Source organism: Daphnia magna, linkage group LG8 (assembly GCF_020631705.1).
Source record: "Daphnia magna isolate NIES linkage group LG8, ASM2063170v1.1, whole genome shotgun sequence".
Lineage (NCBI taxonomy): Eukaryota > Metazoa > Arthropoda > Branchiopoda > Diplostraca > Daphniidae > Daphnia > Daphnia magna.
Genome location: NC_059189.1, coordinates 8,810,469 through 8,827,404, shown reverse-complemented (window position 1 = coordinate 8,827,404; position 16,936 = coordinate 8,810,469). Strand labels below are relative to the sequence as shown.

General features: G+C 39.2%; 3 protein-coding genes across 8 annotated transcripts; 1 reads left to right on the top strand and 2 right to left on the bottom strand.

The window, feature by feature from the left end:
* Positions 1-976: 976 nt before the first annotated feature.
* LOC116929733 (alpha-soluble NSF attachment protein) lies at positions 977-2,956 on the bottom strand. Of its 2 annotated transcripts, XR_004398014.2 has the most exons (6): positions 2,719-2,956; positions 2,460-2,656; positions 2,231-2,395; positions 1,927-2,174; positions 1,504-1,765; positions 977-1,423 (listed from the first exon to the last, which is right to left on the bottom strand). XR_004398014.2 is itself a non-coding variant. In XM_032937074.2 (5 exons), the coding sequence occupies exons 1-5, from the start codon at positions 2,811-2,813 to the stop codon at positions 1,589-1,591; spliced, it is 882 nt and encodes a 293-aa protein (XP_032792965.1). In that variant the 5' UTR covers positions 2,814-2,955; the 3' UTR covers positions 977-1,588. The 2 variants fall into 2 exon arrangements, 1 of the variants encoding a protein (XP_032792965.1); XM_032937074.2 differs by having other exon boundaries at positions 977-1,765; positions 2,719-2,955.
* A 255-nt stretch (positions 2,957-3,211) lies between these two features.
* LOC116929717 (lactosylceramide 4-alpha-galactosyltransferase) lies at positions 3,212-6,439 on the top strand. 3 transcript variants are annotated; one of them, XM_032937052.2, is made up of 4 exons: positions 3,212-4,274; positions 4,438-5,208; positions 5,322-5,962; positions 6,042-6,439. In XM_032937052.2, the coding sequence occupies exons 2-4, from the start codon at positions 5,008-5,010 to the stop codon at positions 6,388-6,390; spliced, it is 1,191 nt and encodes a 396-aa protein (XP_032792943.1). In that variant the 5' UTR covers positions 3,212-4,274; positions 4,438-5,007; the 3' UTR covers positions 6,391-6,439. The 3 variants fall into 3 exon arrangements, with proteins under 3 accessions (XP_032792943.1, XP_032792942.1, XP_045033536.1); XM_032937051.2 differs by having other exon boundaries at positions 4,363-5,208; XM_045177601.1 differs by having other exon boundaries at positions 3,212-5,208.
* Positions 6,440-6,653: 214 nt separating this feature from the next.
* On the bottom strand, positions 6,654-14,767 carry LOC116929682 (UDP-N-acetylglucosamine--peptide N-acetylglucosaminyltransferase 110 kDa subunit). 3 transcript variants are annotated; one of them, XM_032936995.2, is made up of 26 exons: positions 14,562-14,767; positions 14,198-14,348; positions 14,112-14,134; positions 14,019-14,048; positions 13,733-13,923; positions 13,594-13,662; positions 12,618-12,678; positions 12,464-12,550; positions 12,359-12,407; positions 10,982-11,069; positions 10,821-10,887; positions 10,713-10,759; positions 10,070-10,305; positions 9,823-9,976; positions 9,652-9,724; positions 9,387-9,595; positions 8,911-9,156; positions 8,741-8,822; positions 8,584-8,678; positions 8,430-8,519; positions 8,218-8,367; positions 8,097-8,150; positions 7,765-8,037; positions 7,433-7,685; positions 7,248-7,371; positions 6,654-7,175 (listed from the first exon to the last, which is right to left on the bottom strand). In XM_032936995.2, exons 1-26 carry the CDS (start codon positions 14,632-14,634, stop codon positions 7,010-7,012), a joined length of 3,141 nt encoding a protein of 1,046 aa, XP_032792886.1. In that variant the 5' UTR covers positions 14,635-14,767; the 3' UTR covers positions 6,654-7,009. The 3 variants fall into 3 exon arrangements, with proteins under 3 accessions (XP_032792886.1, XP_032792887.1, XP_032792888.1); XM_032936996.2 differs by having other exon boundaries at positions 14,601-14,766; XM_032936997.2 differs by lacking the exons at positions 12,359-12,407; positions 12,464-12,550; positions 12,618-12,678; ... (4 more) ...; positions 14,198-14,348; positions 14,562-14,767 and adding an exon at positions 11,473-11,785.
* Positions 14,768-16,936: the final 2,169 nt, after the last annotated feature.

The window sequence follows — 16,936 nt, the reverse complement described above, 5'->3', positions numbered from 1 at the left end:
AAAATTGCTTGAAAAGGAGCTGACGTCCTTCAACAAAACCTTCAATTTGTATTCAGGCAATCTAACATCTGGCACGACAGCATTGTGTGAGCAGCAATACGCGCTTTAAATAATTGTTCTTTCTTTTTTACGTCAGGATGCCTCTAGTTGTGCGATTTCCTGCGAACAAGTCCAAATGAAATTGTGCGAGGGTTTGCCGTTAAAACACCAAAGTAACATTACTTGGAAAGTCTATTAGAGACTTGACTCTTAACTTCATTCAAAATTTTGCACAAGAAAGAGATCCACTAAATGCTTCGTTTAGGTAACGTTTTCTTGAAGGCGGCCGTGTACTAAAAATGGCATTTATAGTGTCGAGTGTATGCATCTGATACACAATTTACCCTAAGACACCGTCCAATCACACCTAATAGATTTGCACAACAATGATGACAAAATGGAGAACAAATGAATCCCGATTGTACAAACGCTGAAATAACGCGATGAATCTATTCTGCTTTCGATAATTTAAAGAAAACCCCAAAAGAAACTTTTTGTTTCTTGTCACTAACGCCATCTCATGTTAGGAAATAGCTTATTGTTAGTTGCACGCGCGGTCGATGTTTGTGTATTGTTTGGCAAAAAATCCCAAATTCATGGCTTACGCATCTCAACATGGTTTTACCCGTATCAATATCGGGTTTCAGATAGGAAAAAAAAACCGAACTTGATTACTTTAACAAAGGCTGTTTCTTTATCCTTTTTTATAAAACGTAGAGTGCCTAGCCTACACGTCTGTTTGGGAACTGGTAAATGTAATTTCAGATTCGAAAATCCCGCTTTGGAAATAATCCGTATTCTTCTCGATATGACAACACTACTGATCTCGCAATCGACACTTACCTGGGAGTAGCAATCTGAATTCATCGATTTTTTGTGGATTAAGAATTCTGATAAAATACAGAGTAGGTAAAGTTGGCGATTTAAATCACAAAGGTTACACTTGGCATGAACTTCGCCGCATTAAATTTTTCTGAACTACGAACACCGATACACACATAAAAAAATTGGTTGTAGGCATATCAAGTTATTTAGGATGTGGGGGAAAAGAAAGAAGAAAAGGGCTTTAAGGATTTTTTTCCCCATACTAATAATTAAAACGAAACTGCCAAATAAGGGACAGCTATGCTGATGACAATAGAATCCCGTAAGGAGGGAGATAAATGGATAAAAGCAACATAATATCTATACCGCATAGTAATAGGAAATTTATAAAACAAGGTAAAGTCCAATGTTGAACATATACTGTACACTATAACGGAGGAAAACAACGGACAAGAATGAATTCAAAAAGAAAAAAAAATTATAATGAACGATATACGACAGAGAGCCAAGTGAAAGATGTGGAATGCAACGCATAGAAGAGTACAACTCTGCGACGACGCTAAAACAGTGTGGAACCAAACAATCGAACGTATTAGAACAGAATGATCGTGTATGGGGACTTCTAATGTATACATGTACCGAATTAAAGGTGTGCCATGAACCAGCAAAATAGCTACGGTTAACCTATAGGCTCGTGATCATCTTTTCCCTTGGCTGTCACTCCTTAGCAAAGATCAGGAGTTTCGGCCATTTGTTTCTTGATCCTCAAAAGCATAGTCGTGTACCATTGGTCAAGCCGTGAAATAGAGTCGTAATCTTTGACTGTCTCGGTGAATCCATCTACGTTGTGTTCTTCCATGTGACCAATAAGTGCCTTGATCAGCTTACACTCCCTCGAATCCTGAATATAATTAGTTGCATTTCAAATTTTTTGATACAAATAGAAGCAAAGTAAGGCTTATACTCTCATAAAAAAAACAGGTTTGCTTTATTAATATTTCATAGAGTTCATGAATTCTGTAAGCCTAGATTTCTTTTAAAACTAAGAAACTAACTGCATACCTGGAAGGCTGGATACATATTCTCATATTGCTGCACAGCATGTTGGGCATTCAACAAATCAATACATAAGTGGCAAAGAGCAGCCCGAAAGAAGTATTCTTTGGCACTGTACTTTAACAGTGAATTATCCAGGGAGGCTGATGCAACTTGCTCGTAAATCTGAATTGCCTTTTGGTAATTTTCCAACTGTGCTGCATACTGAGCCACTTTCAAAAGGCATTTATTAGCAGAACTGTTACTTTCCTCACCTAAAAACATTATTCAATCAATTACTTCATCTCTTTTTTCATACATCATACAGAACCTTTAAAATAATCAGCTGCTTGTTCATAATGTTGCACAGCTCTATCAAGATCAGCCAGTTCAGATTCATAAATCTCAGCAATAGTTTGGTGATGCTTAGCAGCAATGGAAAATCTTCCCATGTCAGTATAAATTTCGATAGCTTTGAGAAGGCACGCAACCGCCTCTATTTATATCATTTAAGATTTAAGTAAGAATTAAATCAAATGTTTAGACTTCAAAATTGATACCATTTGGTTCAGATTTTTTATAGCAGTTGCCTGCATCTACATAATTTGTGGCAGCATCATGACGTCCAGCAGCTTTAAGATGAAGAGCAGCTGCTTCACAAAAAGCTTGACCAGCTTGAGACCACTTTTTGGCCATTTTATACAAATTTGCTGCTCTTTGGTAGCATTCTATAGCTTCATCAACTTTGGATGATCCACTGGAAAAAAAAGTAAATATCTTGGATGGGAGACATGAAAGAAATGGTGTTGCAAGACTTACCCTCCAAAAAGGGATCCGAAAAAACTCTTTCCAGAATTCAATTTCTTCTCAGCCTCGGCAACCAGTTGTGCAGCTTTCTGCTCGTTATCCGCCATGACGATATAGACAACGACGAAAAGGAGAAATTAATTTTTTTGCAAAGGTAAGCCGTCGTCAACTGCAAATAAAGAAAGCTGTTTCGCTCTCTATGAACAGCTCCAATAAATACGAAAATTACGTTTATCGATCATGGCAGTCTACATACTCAAGGCCGGTGATGTCTGAATTTTCGTTCTAGCTTTGGCAGGAGCAGGACATGGCCTTATCTTTTCTACATGGCGTGGCTGTTGAGCATATTGGGCAATGCCAAATAATTTTTAAGCTCAAAACTAAACCATCTAGTGGCAAAAAATTACACTAGGAGAGTCATGGCATTGTATAGTATAGTAATGCCCGACATTTTTTGAGTGCGCCACTGCGCCAGGGTATGCCTGATTGCCGGAAGGCCACGAAGTGCGACGTGTTGTTCTGTTATAGTTGGAGGAATCATTGAGCATTCATGCAAAAGGAAGCCGCGTATTTTAATTGAAAAATTTACGCACTCGCTGAATCGCTCCCTATTTGAATTATCTTACACCGGCAATCGTGACTCCTTAATAAACGTGATGGTGAACGCTGGGATTTCTTTTCGTGAGAGAACGATTTGTTTATGCACAAAGAGCGCACGTGGCACCATAGGAACCCTCACTCCACTGCAAAGTTACCGATAGGGCCTGGATGGTTTGTTACCGTCGTTCAAAGATGGTTTAGAAGAAAGGGTGGTGGATCTCACTCGCTCGCGAAGTAGGAGTAGTAAGCGTGGTTGTGCGAGAGAGAAGCGGAGTTGTGTTAACTCGAAACGACGACCGCCCGAGTGAAGGGTACCTCTTTAGCACCGATATACCACATAGCGTCTGCTGGTCCCATACTAGTAGAGAAGCATACAAAGAAGGAATAAAAAACTATTGACAAATTGTTCAAGCAATATTACACAGTTAATTCAAAAGGGTACTAAATAAAAACAGAAGTTTTATTTTATTTTCACTTTAACATTTTAATAAGTTGAAACGCATTGGGCAATTTTAAGAAACAGGAGAATAATATTCTCCTACAGTGTTACCTGTCCAACTTTTTTATGAATTCTTTAATTTTCTCTATAAAACATTTAAGTGTAGCTTACCATGGCGCATAGCACTTCCGCTCGGCCGCGATTGCTCGTAGCTGTATTCTTGATATTCGATATTTCCTAACAAGAGGCTTATGTTTCCTGTCGGCTCAATAGTCAATAACGGTTGTTTGACCATTGCATGCGTGCCGCTTTGCCATTGTCCGGTCCGGGAATAATTAACAAGAGTGCCTGCTGCCTAACTCTCGTCCGTTTCTTGAATAAATAACGACAAACTGAAGGAATATTTCATGCCCTGTTGGACGGAGTGGATACGGATCTAAATGTCGGCGGCCGACATACCACAGTCAGTCACGCAAATGTACGAGACGACTCAGGACCCTTATGCCAGTTTTAAGAGTTGGCATTACAAGTATGTGTGTTAAAAGTATTCGATATTTAAGTTATATAACTCATGATTCCGTTTACTTTTTTTCTCTTGTTATTGCTTCCTCCACAAGACTACGTAATACGGCCAGTGTTTTTGTTTATTATGACCAAGAGCGTTAACTAATAGTGAACACTTGAACATTCAGACTAGCTATTGGCGATTGTCTGGAGAACTGGTGGTACACTAGGATCCATATCTTACCTTACCTGTTATGGCTGTTATTCAAAATGGGCAAGAGTTTTAAACTATAAGCCCCGGTGTGCCAGTCTATAGTGCAAACAAACAAAAAAATTCCCGTGGCGGAGGACAACTTCTGTCTTTGAAATGTGCGATGATGTCCATTAACGTGCAGTGTCGTGTATGTTCGTCAAATGTGTTTCATTTTATTTCGATTCTCTAAGTCAGCGGAAGAGGTTCGTCAACACTACATGCAGTCGGTATTTATTGACCCAGTTGCGCAATAGCTACGTGACCGCGCCTTCCAGACGGTGCTTATCAGTTAAACCCTCGGCAATGGGCTTGCACAACTGATAAAAGCAACTGTGTTTGATCTGTACGTACTTTACGGTTGACTGTACTTAGAGACGAGATCGGAGAGAGACCTCACTCGGTGTCACAAAAGACTTCAAAGTGCAAAGTCCGCAAACGAACAATCCCCTTCTTCGTAAGGTGCAGCTACATTTTGTTTTGTGCGATCGTTTTCTGTTTGTTGACAATGCGGCTATGCCGTAGTGGCCATGTCTATCATCTTTTGAACCAGTCACGTGAAGAATGCGCCTTCACTTTCTCCGACTGCCCACGGAGATGGCGTTCCTTATCGGTTACCCGCCGCCACATCTTTTTCGCCACCTCTTTGCTTCTTTTTGTCATTGTGTTGGCCTACAATTTTTTCACTTCTGAAATATACCTTCATCAGGTAATTCTTAATAAATGAAACAACCAACCAAAATTTCAGCAATAACATATTTAACCAGAAATCTGCGATGAAATGTAAACAGCATTGAGTAACCTTTTCGTTTCTTGACCAAGATGAATCCTCGGGTGAATGTGCGGAGAACTGTTAGATCCAGATGTTGTCTAGCAGGTACTACCAGTGGCCCCGACATGTGTGGACGTCCGGATTGCGTGTGGCCGTGCCCAGTGCCGAAATTGCCAGAGAACAAGCACCTAAACACGGTGCAAGATAAAGCCTTTTTTCATGAAACATCTGGCGCCTCTTTTCTGAACTACCGCCAAGCGTGTGTCGTCGAATCGTTGGCCTTCCACAATCCAAATCTAACCGTTCACCTTCTCATGACCGGTTCAAAAATCGATACCAACACCGCGACAATGAAGACGCTGAGACAGAACTACCCCAACATTCAGATCACTAGCATTAATTTAGGCGATTACATAGCCAACACTCCACTGGAACGCTGGTACTTTTGCACAGAGTGGAACCGTGGATGGTTCGCCGTGTCCCATCTCAGCGATGCTCTCCGTTTTTTAACCTTGTCGAAGTACGGTGGTTACTATTTTGACTTGGACGTCATTCAACTTCGTCCTGTCACGTCTTATCGCAATTTTGTCGTAGCAGAAGATAACGACAAACTCGGATCGAGTGTCATTCACGTTGATCATCAGCATCCGGTCATCCAGGCGGCTGTTGAAACATTTTCAGCTGATTACAAGTAAACACCTGGTTATTTCGTCGCTGTTAAACTTCGTTGATCGTTTCACCATTAAATTAAATTGTTTTATTTTCAAAAGGTGGTATGTTTGGTCTCATAATGGGCCTGACCTGGTTACCCGGATCCTACAAAAGTGGTGTCAGGTTTACTACATTAGTTGGATGACGCCGAACCGCTGCCATGGATTTCGGATTTTAGCCCCCAAGTCCTTCTATCCAGTGCACTACTTTCACTGGCGAGATTATTTCTATAAACGGGACGACAAACCTCAGGACAAGTTGAGCTGGGATGAGTCCGTTGTAGGTGCGCACGTCTGGAACAGTTTGAGCTCGAAATGGGTGGTTAATAAATATTCGAACCAATATTACGCTCAGATGGCACGTTCGTCGTGCCCTCGCGTCTTTGATGTAGCACCTGATCAATTTTAAATCATTGTATTCGTCTATTTTTTAATAAAAAGAATTAATTACTTTTGGACTTTTTAGCAACGGCAAACAAATGTGTGTTTTTGTCCGAGGCTTGACATCGCGTGCGCAATTTCCAATTTGTTAATTATTTGGGTGTAATAGAGCCAACGTAAAATTTCATACCAGACATGACTAGTCTGCGGTTTTGTTTGCAGCAACTCCAGCTGCTCTTGTAATTTTCGGTTCTACCTCTAGCTTCAACATCGAAAAAAAAAGTGAAATAGTTGGTGGTAAAAAGGAAAATGTACCCTGTTAAACTGAAATCAAAACAAATTGAAATTCAGTACGGAGTACCTTCTCGTTTCCCTTAAAAGATCGTTTAATTGCGATCAATAAAGGAAGAAAAAAACCAGAACAAAAAGAAATCAGTTTTTTTTTAATATTAACATTTCTGTTTGTGTTTTTTTTCTTGTTATTTATTTGATATTTTATCCAAAAGAAAACATCGGCAAAGCTGAAGCAAATTTTCAAAATGAAGAAAACTGACCATGAAACAAGAAGGGGAAAAAAAAACTACAATCCATGGATTTGTTTTTCGAAAAATTATGGACTTTTAAGTGCGCAATAGACCAAAATCAGGTTACTCTCCATCATCCCACTGTGTAATGTGATTGGGCTTTTCTCCAGATGCGTATCGTTGCCACATCCGACCAAAAAGGCGTTCCATATCATTTGCATAGATTTTGCAGTTGAACAGTGGGCTATCTGAGCGGCGAATCCAAACCTTTGCTCTTATCGCTTTCAAACTAAAATGAAGAATGAAAATAAAAATGAACGCATGACTGAGAATGAAAAAAAAAAAAAAGCAGAACACTTACTACTCGGAATCAGTCCCCAGTTTGACAGCAATATCTTCATATTCCTGGGCACTCGAGGCAATAAGTTCCGGGCAACCGATCGTTGTGAGCTGCGAAGCTGCCACGCGAGAAGCAAGTGTCTCACCTACAATCAGATTTTAAGACTGTTGTGCTTGTAAAAACGTATGTAAATAATGATTAGTTACCGGGAAGAGTCACCATAGGTGTTCCAGCCCATAAGACGTCCATGCCTGTAGTATGGCCATTGCAAAGTGGTGTGTCCAAGCAAATGTCAGCAAGCTGGCCACGACGAACATGTTCCTCTTTAGCAGCAACATTAGAAAACAAAATACGTCCAGCGCCGAGACCAAGAGATTGAGCAGTTGCCAACATGTTTGTTTCTCCAACTGTGGGGAAGCGCAGTAGCCACAGAACGGAGTTCGGTACGCGCTTTAAAATCTATGGATCATTAAAAATGCAAGGTTTTTGTTTGTTTTCCCCTTCTTGTTCAAAAGAAAGCATCTAAATAAGGACTTACATTGACCCACATTTGAAGAGTCGGAGGATCAATTTTGTAAAGTTGGTTAAAATTACAATAGATGATAGCATCATCTGGAAGCCCGTACTGTTGACGAGTCGTAACAACAATTGACTGGGGCACTTCTTCGCCGGTCGCTGCACGCGTATTTGATTGATTGGTAGCCAAGCCATTCTGAACAACAACTCCATTTACGGAAGTTTGAATTTGTCCCGAGCCAATCATTGTTTCAATAGGATCCATTGTGGTAAGCTGCGCTACAGTCAAGGACATCTAATAATTCAAGACAGTGTTACAACCCGTTTTATTGGACATGCACAACACCAATTTACTTGTATTGGAGCATCCAATCCAGTGGTTGTAGTTGGTGTGACGACTTCAGTAACCTACAGAATAGACAACGACATCACGTAAACCAAAATTCAAACACAATTTCTTTTATCATCAACCCACCTTCTTGATTTCTGTGCGTTCAAGCATTGGCGACAAATCAGTTCCATTAACGAGCGCAACATTGTCTGCTACCTTTAGCTTATCCAGCGACGACGAGGCCACAGTTATGATCAGTCTTTCTTTAAGATGAGGAAACATTTGCCGGTGATCCTGAACCGAATAAAAAACAAACTGAAGATCAAAAGCAAAAATGGTGTTGTAGTATAAATTACCCCAACAAAAAATGTTTTGGGCATGTAAGCTAGCTTTTCTGAAAACTGGGAAGCAAGTTCAAGAGGTGACGTCACTCGATCCGTGATTATCTGTAGGAAAGAGCAGTTTAAATATATAAGTACTTTCTGGGAAGGTTTTAGGATTAATATTTACGTAGTCCATATAAGAGGCCCCACTTGTACCAGGATAGCCAAGCCACATAACTTGGATCGGAGCAGGACGCATTGCAAAAATTTCGTTGCGGGCACCTAAAAATTCAAGCTGTAAATACCATTTTGCTTGATTAAATTTTTTTTTTTTTTTTTTTTACCTTTTGTATAACCATTCATGTTGACTAAGATGTGGATACCATCGGCATTTATTCTGTCAGCGGCTTTACCATTGCAGATGATCTACGGTAGGGAGAATTACATTCAATTAGTAATAACGAATGAATGAAGAATGCGCAAACACATAAAGAATTTCTTAATTGAAACATACCTGCGATAAATCAACAAAATGTTCTGATTCACGCGCTATTTTCGCCCGGAAAGTTGTACCATCATCAGGACTCAAGGAATAACAAAAGATTTCAACACGGGTGCGATCGTGGAAACCTGGAATGGATTGCATGAGGTGGCTTGTTGGATGATTCCCAAAGTCAGATGAGACATAGCCAATACGCAGACGACCATTCAGAGCCAGTTCTTTAGGGTACTTGAAAACCGGCTTGTGCAAGATTAAGATCTTTACCGGCGGAAAAGAAAGGGAAATGAATTTCAAAATTGACATTAACCATTTTAATATCTTCGAGATTATTTTTAGGATAATAAATATTAAAAAAAAAAAAAAAATTATAATCTGTTTCACCCTCAAGTACTCCATGTGATATTTTCTTTTAGTTGTACATTGTTTTCCTTGTTTATCTTTCGTGACCAAATCAAAAACTAATTAATTAATTCTCGAAAGCAGGTTACCTTTTCGATGCAGAGATTGGCATGACGAGTAGCTATAGCTTTCCGGTATTCATGAGAAAGCGGATAGAGCATTGAATGATGGGGGTGAACTGATGGCAATCGGTTGCGCTCGAGCTGCTCCCCAACGATGTGAATCAATCTTTTCATTCGAGTCTCATAATCCGTCCAATCACAAACGATTTGCAAGCAGTGCGCCAAGTTGCAATAGGCTAGACAAGTACACATAAGCTTTAAGGGCTAGAACAATATTTACTACGAAGCTTACCGTCAGGAAAATCTGGTTTCAGTTTCAAAGCTGTCCGATAGGACTGTATTGCTTCAGGAATTTGTCCACTATCCTGTTTATAAAAAAAGAGTAGCGAAGAAATGATGCGATGAGTTAGCTGCGAATTTTCAAAACTTGGAATTGGGACTATCATGAGAAAAAAAAACGGACCTTGTGAATAGACGCCAAATTTGAATGAGCATCGGCAAACGCAGGATTTATCTGAATAGCCCTTGTGTAACACTGGAGTGCGCCATTAATGTCTTGCATCTCCTTCAAAGTGTTTCCCATGTTACTGTATGCGTCGGCAAACGATGGTTGGATCCTACAAAAATTATTAGTAAGGAACACTTTTAAATACCACGCCTTTTTTTTCTTTGGTAGGTCATCTATGTTTTTGCATAATACGAAATCATACCGTATCGCTTCTTTGTAGTGCATAAGAGCTTCGTTGAGTTTGCCTTGCTGTTGTAAAACGGACGCCAGGTTACTGTGGGCTGCTGCAAAATCAGGAAATACATCTAGTGCTTTAAGGTAGAGCCTAGTAGCCTCTTCGATGAATCCTTGTTCTCGCTTTATGTTGGCAAGATTATTAAGTGAATCTGCGTGAGTGGGGCACAGACGCAGAGCAGTTGAATAGCAATCTTCAGCATCCTATAGCAGAAACGAAAAATCTATTTAAGAGAAATCTTGGCATGTACGAAAAAAAAACGTGCATTAAGAACACGGCAACAAGAAATGCTTCGTAGGCAGGCGTAACCGTCATTCGCGTTTCACCTCATAACAGTAGTATTTATAGACTAAGGAGTTGGGGTGATTCGAAACGCTTTCCTTGCGTAAATGCCTAGACCATGAGTTTCAAAGACAGCGAAACCCTTTTACTAGCGTGCAAGCTGTGGTGGAGCCAAGAACTGTTAACAAACTGGGCTTGACTCCATAAGCAATATGTCAAATTCAATAGAATAGCTAGAACAGGGACCCTTGAGAATTCGAAGGAAAACAATGAAACGGGAGGCTATATTTGGGTCGAAATACAAGAAATTACTCAGATCTTTGCTTACCTGTACTTGGCCCTTCTCCTTGAGTGCGTTCGCGAGGTTACAGTATGCTGAGAATATTACAAAAATGTAAAAAGAACTGAAATCAATTTTTATAAATTAAGACATTACCATCAGGGAAATGGGGCTGCAGTTCAATAGCACGTCGGTAAGTATCAATGGCAAGATCAATAAGCCCCTAAATTGTGTCAGAAAACATCAAGAGGTAATGCAATTAGCTCAAGTGGCCTAAACCAGTTTCCATTGGATGCGTACACCAAGCCACAAATTACCTGTTCGTAGTATACGCAGGCCATGTTACCATGAACGACTGCATGATTCGGACTAAGGTTTAAGGCCCGTAAATATGCTGCAACCGCTCTGCATCAAAGACACGACAAATCAGATTGACCAGCAAGATTATTGGGGGCACAGTGACGTATTGAAAGTAACAACAAATAGCTGGCCAACTTGTAAACAGTCGCAACATGGTCTTTGAACACTCAGCGCTATTTTACTTAAGCTATTTTTAACGTTTCACGATATCCGCTGGCTAAAACTGTCAACTTAGTTTGCCGACGCTTATGTAGAGACGCGCAGATTCCAGCGCACTCCTTTGTCCTACTCCTTGTTGTTTGTGAGAACCAATCGATATCGTGGCCCGAAGGCAGCGGGATAGTAGTATCTTTTTTTGTTTTTGTTTTCTACTGACGATTGCAGAAAAAGAAACTTCTTCCATGTGAGTGATCGAAAAGGTATACTTTCTAAGAAACAGATCACATACCGTTTAAGACGAGAAACCACACAGTTTAAGCAACCATTCCGCGTTCTACTATCATTTACTGATTGCACGAGAGAGTAACGACTTTCCTCAGCCGAAATGTTTACTATTGTGTAGATAACAACACACTGGTAGTCCATTTGGAAACCCGAGCATGGCCTTCGCCAGACGCCACAAAGAGTTTACTTTAAATCGTAGAATTTCGCCCTACTACGCACCACAGGAAAAGCAAAAAATTTCTGACTTTTGGCTGAAGAACAGCAGTTAATAACATTAAGGTGATGGAAAATTAAGCCTTGTATAGTGGACCTAACGAGACAAACTAGGCAACTGGTGTCCCGTCAAGGGTGTCCAAGCCATTTTTATCCCACCTTCTGCGACTGGCGTGTAACCGATCGCTATGAGCGTGCGCAGTCCCTTCGATCACTCAACCATGCCGCATCACCTACGCTAGACCAGCAACTCGCCCCTTTGCATGTCATCCGTCGCGAGAAGAAAACAAACAGAATATGATAAAAGTTTAACTTCTAATCTCATCTCGGATGTCCCCACATTTAAAGCTTTAGAAACAAATTACTGATTTTGGTTCTGCATTATCCCAACTCTCCATATCAAAGAATAACGTAGATCAGACAACGTTTATAGCTTAACAGGCCCGGGAAAAAAAACTTTTAAACTCGAAGGAGAAAGAATACACAAGCAAACAGAAAAAACTAACCCACTCGAGTAATTTAACAGGAGAATTACTGGAGACTTGCTACACTGTAGCCTACCGCGTATAAATTCTCTTTTATTTTATCACTAATGTCCCTAGTAAGCTTCAAAAGACCATCTCTTCTCCCCCCCCCCTCCACCAAAAAAATTAATAGTCTTTGTTATAAGACCTTACCTGTCGAAAATCCTGGCTTCTTTCAAGACATTTCCCAAGTTTATGTATGCTAGGCAAATAAAAAATGTTAAAAAGTATCACAGAAAACAAAAAATAACATTTTACCATCGAGAAAATTTGGATCCAATGTAACTGCCTTTTCAAAGTGATGAATGGCTAGCCAGATGTCCCCTTGTGCGTTAAACACGCAGCCTGTAACGAAAGTAACAATTATGAAAATAGACACCAAATTTTTTTTCGGACACGAAGGAAGGATTACCGAGGTTGGACCACGCCACTGCAAAATCACCACGAGTTTCGATGGCTTTCAAATAGCAAGCCTTTTCGCAGATCAAACCAAAGAGGGAAAAAAAATTACTTTCTAATTCAGGTATTTACCATCTTTAGCTGCAATTAATATTCACTGTTCCGAAGATTAAAAACCCATTTTCTGGGTTATTTAAACACTTGAGATAGAACTTAACATGAGCGATACGCTGCTGTTAGCTGAGAAGGGTAAAGGGTCGCGCGCGCGCAATCGCAAAAGAGCAGGGGAAGGGAATAGCGGCTGGTGCGGCGAAATATTTCGCATGCAATAGGAGCTTGAGCGCTTGTAGGGTTGTTTTCATCGCGGCTACACTTACCGCCTACCAAAAGAGTAAGAGGATTCCGCCAGTATGTTAGCTTCTGCATTCAGACGTCCGGCTTGGCATAACCTGTGTTAGGCAGGAAGATTTAGGAAGAAATACATGAAGGATGGTTGTGTGTTGAAATGCTATTTCGTGGACGGTAACGGTGTTCTAATTGTTGGATCCACGTGAAAACCACAATACGAACAGCTGTAATTTGAAAATATTCAAATAATTACTGAACACATGAATGCCATTAGCGACGAAAACTGCACAATTCCTAGGAAAAATGGCGTATTAGATTTAGGAGTGTCGTAATGTGCGGAATTCCGATATCACGTCTGATTTCTCACCTAAAACTTAAATCCCACTTTGGGGTCATTATCATGTCTTAATGATATTTTCGAATTACTTCACTTAATGTGTTTTAAAATTGATAAATAAGTTACGAATACACTAGCAATCGCAAGGAAAACGGTTTGCGCATATCTACATAAAAATTTTATGAATGTTTTCTCTCTCTCTCTCTTGGCAGTGCAGGGCAATGTGAATTTGAAGTACAATTTATGTACAATTTATGAGTGAACTGAGTTACCGTATGTAAAACCAACTACTGGATTTCTTTACCTTTGCCTCATCCAATCTTCCTAGGGCTTTAAGCAAGTTTCCTAAATCACTGCGAACACAGTAGAGATCCTAAATGTACAGTGGTTCTGATTAGTAAAAAATGTTTATGAAACAAAAACAAAATTTAGTATCAAATTACTGGATTATATTGCAATGCTGAAACATAGGCTTGGACTGCTCCTTCCATATCTCCCGCAGCAACCAAAGCAGCTGCCAGATTAATGTAGCCATCAATGAAGTCTGGCTTTAACCTAACTGCATGCCGATAATTATCTAATGCTTCAGCCAGCTGGCCTCGTTCTTTAAATACATTTCCAAGATTCGAGTAGGCTATTTCAAGTTGAGGACAAATAAGTTAATGAGCTGATACCACCAAAGTTGATAATAAAAATATTAAAGTAACTGAAATGGAATAAATTTCTTACCTTCTGCTAACAGTGGATTTTGCTTGATTGCTTTCAGAGAAATTGTTTTTATTAGCTAAAAATTAGTCTTTTACTTAATAATATATATTTTACCATAAGATGAAAACTGAGCAGATCTGGAAAACAAAAAAGAGTCAAATTTTTAAAAAATTATAAATTTTGAAGGGAAATGGCATTACTTATCATAGCGTCTACACTGGAAGTGAATGGATGAAAGAAGCAAAAGAACACCAGTATTGGTGGGATCCTGGCGCCAAAGCTGCATGCAGTGACGTTCTGCATTTTCATAATCACCTGCCTGGTATTCTCTGTGTGCTAATTCAGCTAGGCCTAAGGAACAAAGGATCAGATCAGATGTTAGGTCAGATGTAAAAGTTTTTATATTTTTTTTACAAGCACCTAAAGTTACATTCATATATATTTGTTGTAAAGATGACAACAAAAAGATAACAAAACCGCCATATTGGTGCCGTATTAATGCTTACAGTATTCCACAACAAATAGTAACGGTCAGGAAACGAAATGCGATGAACATTAACTTACTGAAGGACGAAAGTTGATCGGGTATTTTTAGAACAATACCTCCAGCAATTTGTTGATTTTGCAGAGACTGCATCTTTTGTAAACTTGCGATCACTACGAAAATATTTTCTGGCCAATATGGCAAAGGGTCTATTTTTTAGACGTCTACCGTAAGTACTATACGACTCGCTCTTTACTGACTGCTGAAAAGATGTGAGCGTGTGGCGTCAAGGCCTACTTAACGGTTAAGGCCTGTAAACTTGAATACCTCCTATGACGGTGATGCGTTACCTGACAACAACCAATCAGAGGGGAAAGAAGGGTTCTAACCACGCTATCTGGCGCTTGCTACTGCTACTGCTTCGAAAACCTAAATATAAGATTAAGCAATAACAGGATTTTCACGTATTTTTTATTAAGAGTATCTTAGAATCCTTAACTTTTAGTTAAAGAATTCCAGCAAGTGTAAAAAATCGCCTCTTTGTGGAAGATTTGTGTCCACTTAGTAATGTTCTCATCATTACATATCCCTATTGCAACAAAATTTTCAACGGTATTGTGATGATGGTTAAAGAACTCGATATACAGATCTATCGACGGATGAAGATTCAAGTATAATTTTATGTCATGTTATCAATGTGAGTAGAAGTTTATACATTTTGAATTTTATTTCTAACTGAAAAAGTTGATCCTTTTAGAGAGTTTTTGCCTAAATGATTAATTTTACAACTACAAGTAGAAAATTGTATACCAATTATCAACGTGATAATAAAACTTATATTTTTTAAACATGCTACTGTTTTTCTTTTTAACAACTCAATTGCCATATTACTGTCAAAAAAGCTTAATTTTCATTTCAAAAGCTTGAATTCCTTTTATATTTATATCTGTATTCAGCATGTGTTTATGTAACTATAACAAGTGTTATTTTGATGGTGTTTTTCAACGAGGTAACAGTTGTGAGCGCCAGATGGTGTCGTAACCTTTTTTTTTGGTAACGCCTACCCGTCATAGGAGATATTGAAGTTTATAGGCCTTAACCATTAAGTAGGCCTTGGCTGGCTACATTGTGTTGGTCGCACCACACCGTTGTGGTTTCTCATGGCTCACTTTTTGCATGGCTTTACTGCATGTACTATCACAACAACTTGCGCCATCTATTTTATTTAAATTGAAACTTTTTACTAATTCTTTGGAATTTTTTTTCGAACTTACTTAAACGGTGTGGTCAGCCAAAATGAAATGTTTGGTGTCACAATTAGTCCAAGAACCGGCGAGAAAAACGATAAAAACTTTTTATGAGAAGGTTTTGATAGTTAGTTCGCTTTGTCTCAATGAGGAAAGATGAAAAAAGGCCGTCTGTCGGCTGTCGGTGGGGGCATTCGGGAGTTATAGCCTCCCGAAGGGGTCGAGGTTTTGATAAAAAATGTAAATTTTTTGCGGTGAATAATATTCGCGCAAAACACTGAATAAAATGGTATCTAGACAGACGGTTAAATCTGGGGCAAAATAGGGAACAGACGCAGGTGTAGCCTATAACGTTTTTCCCACACCTGTTAGCATATTTTTTTCAAATGGCAACATTGCATCCTAACCGTCAAATTAAAAAAATTCTTACTTACTATGGGACCTATTATATTTCATCACATTTATTTTTGATTACTCTATCTACACATAATGTAATAAATATTACGTATAAATGACTTTGAATAAATAGACAGTAGGACTAAGGTCGCGTCACCCAGTTTTGTTTTAAAAAAACGTGTTTGGCTTGGCACACGGAAGGGCTAGGTTAGGTTTGGGGGGTTTAAGACAAACTCTTACATTTTATAAAATTTTCGGTGGATTAAATTTAAAATTATTTTTTTGTGAGAAGTTAGGTTTTACGATTTCATAAAAAATTTTTTGTATTGATTTGTTCAATAATTTGTATGAGCGATTCGTAGTGTAACAAGAACAGCAAAAAAAAATATAAAATGAAAATAATACAAGTCTATACAAGTTTTAAAAATTGTACTAAGCTGATAATTATATAAGACAGTTGTTGGGCATCCCCAGCAGCAAACATTTCACAAGTATTTCACAATATTTTGATTTAGTTGCAAAATATAGTTTAATGCTATTTGAATGTGATGGCAGAATGGTAAAAGAGTCCATCTGGGACGCGGAAACCCGAGTTCGAGTTCCGACTCGGGAAAGTTGTTTTCGCATCTTTTAGCTCTTAGAATGTCCGATGGCATCTTACCGGAAGATCCTGTAACATTCAGTTGATATCCGAGGGGCATCCAATCCAGAGATCGGGCATTTCCACGGATGTCCGTAGGATATCACCCTTATCCGTGTTGGTAAACTGTGGGTGTCCGTGGGACCGACCTGTGCTATGTGGGCAGAGTGGT

Bases quoted from the DNA above. Each gene is read 5' to 3' on its own strand.
- LOC116929733 (XM_032937074.2), bottom strand. From the start codon at position 2,813: ATGGCGGATAACGAGCAGAAAGCTGCACAACTGGTTGCCGAGGCTGAG. The intron at 2,657-2,718 runs GTAAGTCTTGCA...TTTTTTTTCCAG, and splicing joins TTCGGATCCCTTTTTGGAGG to TGGATCATCCAAAGTTGATG. The intron at 1,766-1,926 runs GTATGCAGTTAG...AATTATATTCAG, and splicing joins ATATGTATCCAGCCTTCCAG to GATTCGAGGGAGTGTAAGCT.
- LOC116929717 (XM_032937052.2), top strand. From the start codon at position 5,008: ATGCGGCTATGCCGTAGTGGCCATGTCTATCATCTTTTGAACCAGTCA. The intron at 5,209-5,321 runs GTAATTCTTAAT...TTCTTGACCAAG, and splicing joins CTGAAATATACCTTCATCAG to ATGAATCCTCGGGTGAATGT. The intron at 5,963-6,041 runs GTAAACACCTGG...TATTTTCAAAAG, and splicing joins ACATTTTCAGCTGATTACAA to GTGGTATGTTTGGTCTCATA.
- LOC116929682 (XM_032936995.2), bottom strand. From the start codon at position 14,634: ATGCAGTCTCTGCAAAATCAACAAATTGCTGGAGGTATTGTTCTAAAA. The intron at 13,924-14,018 runs GTAAGAAATTTA...AACTTGAAATAG, and splicing joins AAATCCACTGTTAGCAGAAG to CCTACTCGAATCTTGGAAAT. The intron at 7,686-7,764 runs GTAAGTCCTTAT...AATGATCCATAG, and splicing joins CTCTTCAAATGTGGGTCAAT to ATTTTAAAGCGCGTACCGAA.